Source organism: Oncorhynchus clarkii, chromosome 17, assembly GCF_045791955.1.
Source record: "Oncorhynchus clarkii lewisi isolate Uvic-CL-2024 chromosome 17, UVic_Ocla_1.0, whole genome shotgun sequence".
Classification (NCBI taxonomy): domain Eukaryota; kingdom Metazoa; phylum Chordata; class Actinopteri; order Salmoniformes; family Salmonidae; genus Oncorhynchus; species Oncorhynchus clarkii.
The window spans coordinates 5167101-5174600 of record NC_092163.1 but is presented as its reverse complement, the minus strand read 5'-3'; the positions used below and the strand labels follow the sequence as shown (position 1 = coordinate 5174600).

The 7500-nt window shown below is 40.7% G+C and overlaps 1 protein-coding gene across 1 annotated transcript in view; it reads right to left on the bottom strand.

Moving 5' to 3' along the window:
• LOC139370154 (collagen alpha-1(XI) chain-like) overlaps positions 1-7500 on the bottom strand; it is an 84268-nt gene that overhangs the window by 30269 nt on the left and 46499 nt on the right. Inside the window, exons 21-23 of the mRNA XM_071109480.1 lie at positions 6360-6404; positions 6197-6250; positions 810-854 (exon numbers count right to left, since the gene is read on the bottom strand). Coding sequence (XP_070965581.1) covers positions 810-854; positions 6197-6250; positions 6360-6404 — 144 coding nt within the window. The remainder of the gene's footprint in view (positions 1-809; positions 855-6196; positions 6251-6359; positions 6405-7500) is intronic.

Sequence of the window (7500 nt, the reverse complement as noted above, 5' to 3'; positions counted from 1 at the left end):
ATGGTGTTTATATTTGCGTACTATTGTTTGTACAGATGAACGTGGTACATTCAGGTGTTTGGAAATTGCTCCCAAGGATGAACCAGACATGCGGAGGTCTACATTTCTTTTCTGAGGTCTTGGATGACTTCTTTTGATTTTCCCATGATGCCAAGCAAAGAGGCACTGAGTTTGAATGTAGGCCTTGAAATATATCCACAGGTACACCTCCAATTGACTCAAATGATGTCAATTAGCCTATCAGAAGCTTCTAAAGCCATGACATAATTTTCTAGAATATTCCAAGCTGTTTAAAGGCACAGTCAACTTAATGTATGTAAACTTCTGACCCACTGGAATTGTGATACAGTGAATTATAAGTGAAATAATCTGTCTATAAACAATTGTTGGAAAAATGACTTGTGTCATGCACAAAGTAGATGTCCTAACCAACTTGCAAAAACTATAGTTTGTTAATTAACAAGAAATTTGTGGAGTGATTGAAAAACAAGTTTTAATGACTCCAACCTAAGTGTATGTAAACTTCTGACTTCAACTGTATGTTGACATACAGTATCTCATACAGTCTGTGTTGGCATGTTCACAACCTACCCCTTGACTTTGACATGTTGAATATGGTAGGACAGTCCTACCTTAACTTTAACATGTTGAATATGGTAGGACAGTCCTACCTTAACTTTAACATGTTGAATATGGTAGGACAGTCCTACCTTAACTTTAACATGTTGAATATGGTAGGACAGGCCTACCTTAACTTTGACATGTTTAATATACAGTATATGTTGACAACATATTTAGGGCAGTCCTACCTTAAGTCCTGGCAAGCCTACCAGGCCCTGAGAACCAGGAAACCCCTGTTAGAGACAGACAGAGAGAGGGAGTTAAGAGTGTGTCGGTGTGTGTGATAATGAAGGTCAGATGCTGTTTGTTCACCCGCCCGCTAATTACCCATTGGCCAAAGCCTGACTACATGTGACGAACCTGACCCTAACCTGACCCTAACCTGACCCTAACCTGGCCCTAACCTGGCCCTAACCTAACCCTAACCTGACCCTAACCTGACCCTAACCTGACCCTAACCTGACCCTAACCTAACCCTAACCTGACCCTAACCTAACCCTAACCTGACCCTAACCTGACCCTAACCTGACCCTAACCTGACCCTAACCTAACCCTAACCTGACCCTAACCTGACCCTAACCTGGCCCTAACCTGACCCTAACCTGACCCTAACCTGACCCTAACCTGACCCTAACCTGCTAATATAGAAAATGCACTGTACAGTCAGAGATGGTGTCAAACGATGTTGACAGACCTTTTTAGACAGACCTCTGTTTCTGCTTATCATTTACGACATTCTGGAAGGCTCTTTGTAAGTCAACTTGGGTCTATACTTAGATACATGCAGCTTCTCTTCTGCCATTACTTGTTGTCCTAGACCAGTGGTTCCCAAACTTTATGTAGTCCTGTACCCCTTCAAACATTCAAACCTCCAGCTGTACCCCCTCTAAATCTATATAGTCCTGTACCCCTTCAAACATTCAAACCTCCAGCTGTACCCCCTCTAAATCTATATAGTCCCGTACCCCTTCAAACATTCAAACCTCCAGCTGTACCCCCTCTAAAACTATATAGTCCCGTACCCCTTCAAACATTCAAACCTCCAGCTGTACCCCCTCTAAAACTATATAGTCCCGTACCCCTTCAAACATTCAAACCTCCAGCTGTACCCCCTCTAAAACTATATAGTCCCGTACCCCTTCAAACATTCAAACCTCCAGCTGTACCCCCTCTAAATCTATATAGTCCTGTACCCCTTCAAACATTCAAACCTCCAGATGTACCCCCTCTAAAACTATATAGTCCTGTACCCCTTCAAACATTCAAACCTCCAGATGTACCCCCTCTAAATCTATATAGTCCTGTACCCCTTCAAACATTCAAACCTCCAGCTGTACCCCCTCTAAATCTATATAGTCCTGTACCCCTTCAAACATTCAAACCTCCAGCTGTACCCCCTCTAAAACTATATAGTCCCGTACCCCTTCAAACATTCAAACCTCCAGCTGTACCCCCTCTAAAACTATATAGTCCCGTACCCCTTCAAACATTCAAACCTCCAGCTGTACCCCCTCTAAAACTATATAGTCCCGTACCCCTTCAAACATTCAAACCTCCAGCTGTACCCCCTCTAAATCTATATAGTCCTGTACCCCTTCAAACATTCAAACCTCCAGATGTACCCCCTCTAAAACTATATAGTCCTGTACCCCTTCAAACATTCAAACCTCCAGATGTACCCCCTCTAAAACTATATAGTCCTGTACCCCTTCAAACATTCAAACCTCCAGATGTACCCCCTCTAAAACTATATAGTCCTGTACCCCTTCAAACATTCAAACCTCCAGCTGTACCCCCTCTAAAACTATATAGTCCTGTACCCCTTCAAACATTCAAACCTCCAGCTGTACCCCCTCTAAATCTATATAGTCCTGTACCCCTTCAAACATTCAAACCTCCAGCTGTACCCCCTCTAAATCTATATAGTCCTGTACCCCTTCAAACATTCAACCTCCAGATGTACCCCCTCTAAAACTATATAGTCCTGTACCCCTTCAAACATTAAAACCTCCAGATGTACCCCCTCTAAAACTATATAGTCCTGTACCCCTTCAAACACTAAAACCTCCAGATGTACCCCCTCTAGCACCAGGGTCAGCGCACTCTCAAATGTTGTTGTTTTTGCCATCATTGTAAAGCCTGCCAAACACACACTACGTGATACATTTATTAAACATAAGAATGAGTGAGAGTTGTCATCACAACCCGGCTCGTGGGAAGTGACGAAGAGCTCTTATAGGACCAGGGCACAAATAATAATAGACAATAATACAAATAATAATAATCAATCATTTTGCTCTTTATTTAACCATCTTACATATAAAACCTTATTTGTTAATCGAAAATTGTGAATAACTCACCGCAGGTTAATGAGAAGGGTGTGGCTGCCCTAGATGACTAAAAAAACCCTTGCTCGCCAGAATAACGTCATAAATCAAGTGAATGAATGCTTCAATCTAGTTGACATAGGTAAAGTTTGTTATCTCTTTCCTATTTCATCTCTGCTTCTCTCGCGCAGCAAAGACATTTAGGGACCGGGGAGAAAATGTGAAAACTTTTAAACAAAACGGGAAAAAATTCCAACTGAAACGGTATTTAAGAAAGTTAAAAGTTGTTTTAAAAAGACCCGACATGTTTTTGATAAAATTGTAGTTTGGCTTGGATGCATATTTTATGTGGTTTTATGACACTGATAAAGACAACACCTTTACAGACGGTCCCTAACCGCTCATTCACTCTCTCAAGATGCCGAAATAAATAATATTTCTCCACTCCTGTTTCCAAGTCAAAATGTACATTTGGTGTTTAATTTTACTGCAAGAAATGCTTCATTCCGTAGGAGTTCATGTATTAGACTATGTGAGAGGTTATAGACTATGTGAGAGCTTATAGACTATGTGAGAGGTTATAGACTATGTAATAGGTTATAGACTATGTGAGAGATTACAGACCTACAGTTAATATGATATTAGACTATGTGAGAGGCTATAGACTGTATGAGAGGTTATAGACCATGTGAGAGGTTACAGACCTACAGTTAATATGATATTAGACTATGTGAGAGATTATGGACTATTTGAGAGGTTATAGACTATGTGCGAGGTTATAGACTATGTGAGAGGTTATAGACTATGTGAGAGGCTATAGACTATGTGAGAGGTTATAGACTATGTGAGAGGTTATAGACTATGTGAGAGGTAATAGACTATGTGAGAGGTTTTAGACCTACAGATAATATGATATTAGACTATGTGAGAGGTTATAGACTATGTGAGAGGTTATAGACTATTTGAGAGGTTATAGACCTACAGTTAATATGATATTAGACTATGTGAGAGGTTATAGACTATGTGAGAGGTTATAGACTATGTGAGAGGTTATAGACCTACAGTTAATATGATATTAGACTATGTGAGAGGATATAGACTATGTGAGAGGTTATAGACTATGTGAGAGGTTATAGACTATGTGAGAGGTTATAGACTATGTGAGAGGTAATAGACTATGTGAGAGGTTATAGACTATGTGAGAGGTTATAGACTATGTGAGAGGTAATAGACTATGTGAGAGGTTTTAGACCTACAGTTAATATGATATTAGACTATGTGAGAGGTTATAGACTATGTGAGAGGTAATAGACTATGTGAGAGGTTACATACCTACAGTTAATATGATATTAGACTATGTGAGAGGTTATAGACTATGTGAGAAGTTAGAGACTATGTGAGAGGATATAGACTATGTGAGAGGTTATAGACTATGTGAGAGGTTATAGACTATGTGAGAGGTCACAGACCTACAGTTAATATGATATTAGACTATGTGAGAGGTTATAGACTATGTGAGAGGTTATAGACTATGTGAGAGGTTATAGACTATGTGAGAGGTTACAGACCTACAGTTAATATGATATTAGACTATGTGAGAGGTTATAGACTATGTGAGAGGTTATAGACTATGTGAGAGGTTATAGACTATGTGAGAGGTTATAGACTATGTGAGAGGTTACAGACCTACAGTTAATATGATATTAGACTATGTGAGAGGTTATAGACTATGTGAGAGGTTATAGACTATGTGAGAGGTTACAGACCTACAGTTAATATGATATTAGATTATGTGAGAGGTTATAGACTATGTGAGAGGTTATAGACTATGTGAGAGGTTACAGACCTACAGTTAATATGATATTAGACTATGTGAGAGGTTATAGACTATGTGAGAGGTTATAGACTATGTGAGAGGTTATAGACTATGTGAGAGGTTCTAGACTATGTGAGAGGTCATAGACTATGTGAGAGGTTATAGACTATGTGAGAGGTTATAGACTATGTGAGAGGTAATAGACTATGTGAGAGGTTTTAGACCTACAGTTAATATGATATTAGACTATGTGAGAGGTTATAGACTATGTGAGAGGTAATAGACTATGTGAGAGGTTACATACCTACAGTTAATATGATATTAGACTATGTGAGAGGTTATAGACTATGTGAGAAGTTAGAGACTATGTGAGAGGATATAGACTATGTGAGAGGTTATAGACTATGTGAGAGGTTATAGACTATGTGAGAGGTCACAGACCTACAGTTAATATGATATTAGACTATGTGAGAGGTTATAGACTATGTGAGAGGTTATAGACTATGTGAGAGGTTACAGACCTACAGTTAATATGATATTAGACTATGTGAGAGGTTATAGACTATGTGAGAGGTTATAGACTATGTGAGAGGTTATAGACTATGTGAGAGGTTACAGACCTACAGTTAATATGATATTAGACTATGTGAGAGGTTATAGACTATGTGAGAGGTTATAGACTATGTGAGAGGTTACAGACCTACAGTTAATATGATATTAGACTATGTGAGAGGTTATAGACTATGTGAGAGGCTATAGACTATGTGAGAGGTTACAGACCTACAGTTAATATGATATTAGACTATGTGAGAGGTTATAGACTATGTGAGAGGTTATAGACTATGTGAGAGGTTATAGACTATGTGAGAGGTTATAGACTATGTGAGAGGTCATAGACTATGTGAGAGGTTATAGACTATGTGAGAGGTTATAGACTATGTGAGAGGTTATAGACTATGTGAGAGGTTACAGACCTACAGTCGGTATCCAGATGTCAGTCAGGCTCCTGTTCCATTGAACCCATCTGAACAGTACAGCTCCCTTGACGTGCCGTCGTCCTCTTATAACCACTTCACCAAGTCGTTCCCAAACATTACACTACTGTTCTGGTCCTCCGTTATATTTATTTTCAACTATCCACTTCACAGCTTTGCTCTTATTGAATTCAAGTCTGTCGTGGTCCTTTCTGTGTCAGTGGTGTGTATCTGGGCCATTACAGTTATTATATTATTATATAGTTATTAGCTATAGCTTAGGCTGAGGCTCCGGCACTAAAAACAGATAGAAAATGATGACAGAAAAACCTTCACTGTAGCCTATAGATATGAATTGTTTTCTAACCCACGGGGGACATAACCGCTGGGGACTGTCGGTTACAAGTCAACCAGCGCATCACTAGTGTGTGTGTTTGTATGTGTGTGTGTGTGTGTACCTGCAACCCAGGGTTTCCTTGCTGCCCGGATGCTCCCATCTCCCCCGGAGGTCCCTGTAGACAGAGGAAATTACATCATAGACACCACTCTTCCAGTTGATGTAAACACAGGGTTCTAGAATGAACAGTTGGGGTTCTAGAACGTCTCAGTCGTCACACTCACCAAGTTTCCCTTAGAACCTTGGATTCCATCCACTCCTCGGATTCCCTGAAGAAGGGGAGACAGGCCAGAGAGGGGGAGACAGGCCAGAAAGGGGGAGACAGGCCAGAGAGGGGGGAAGAGGGGGAGACAGGCCAGAGAGGGGGGAAGAGGGGGAAACAGGCCAGAGAGGGGGAGGGAGGAAAGAGAAGGGGAGAAAAAGGAGAGAGGGGATAGGGGAAACAGGGGAAAGAGGAGAGAGGGACAACTGTCAATCAACCAAAAAAGTTGGAAGAAGAGATACTGAAGAGAGATAGATTGTCATTAGTGTTGTCTGTCCAGTAAACATTCAGGTATCAGACCAGGCTGTGAGGCTGTAGCTAACTGAGGGAGCTGGCAGGGCTTCCTTCCACCAGGAAACAACAGCTTTATAGATGCAGTAAACATTCAGGTATCAGACCAGGCTGTGAGGCCTTCAGGCATTGAAGTTGTTCTGCTAGGTGTGTGTGTGTGTGTGTGTGTGTGTGTGTGTGTGTGTGTGTGTGTGTGTGTGTGTGTGTGTGTGTGTGTGTGTGTGTGTGTGTGTGTGTGTGTGTGTGTGTGTGTGTGGTTAGAACAGGTGTAACCAACATGTAACACCCGCAGGTCACAGACTACATGTTGAAAGGTGTTATATTGGCAGACAGACAGAAGCATACCTAACGTCTTCTAATCTGATAAACATGTTAACACGTTTAATGTGATGTTAATGTAACGTCAACATATGTATCATTACCATAACATAGTTTGTTAGCAGCAAGTGGAGACAGGTTGGAGTTGAGGTCAGGGTTCATGTTTTAATGAGAACTGGAGCAACAACCACAAAGCCTTTAGGTCTACAGTATAGTAAGGATGAGGTCTGTAGGTCTACAGTATAGTAAGGATGAGGTCTTTAGGTCTACATTATAGTAAGGATGAGGTCTGTAGGTCTACAGTATAGTAAGGATGAGGTCTGTAGGTCTCCAGTATAGTAAGGATGAGGTCTTTAGGTCTACAGTATAGTAAGGATGAAGTCTTTAGGTCTACAGTAAGGATGAGGTCTACAGTATAGTAAGGATGAGGTCTGTAGGTCTACAGTATGGTAAGGATGAAGTCTGTAGGTCTACAGTATAGTAAGGATGAGGTC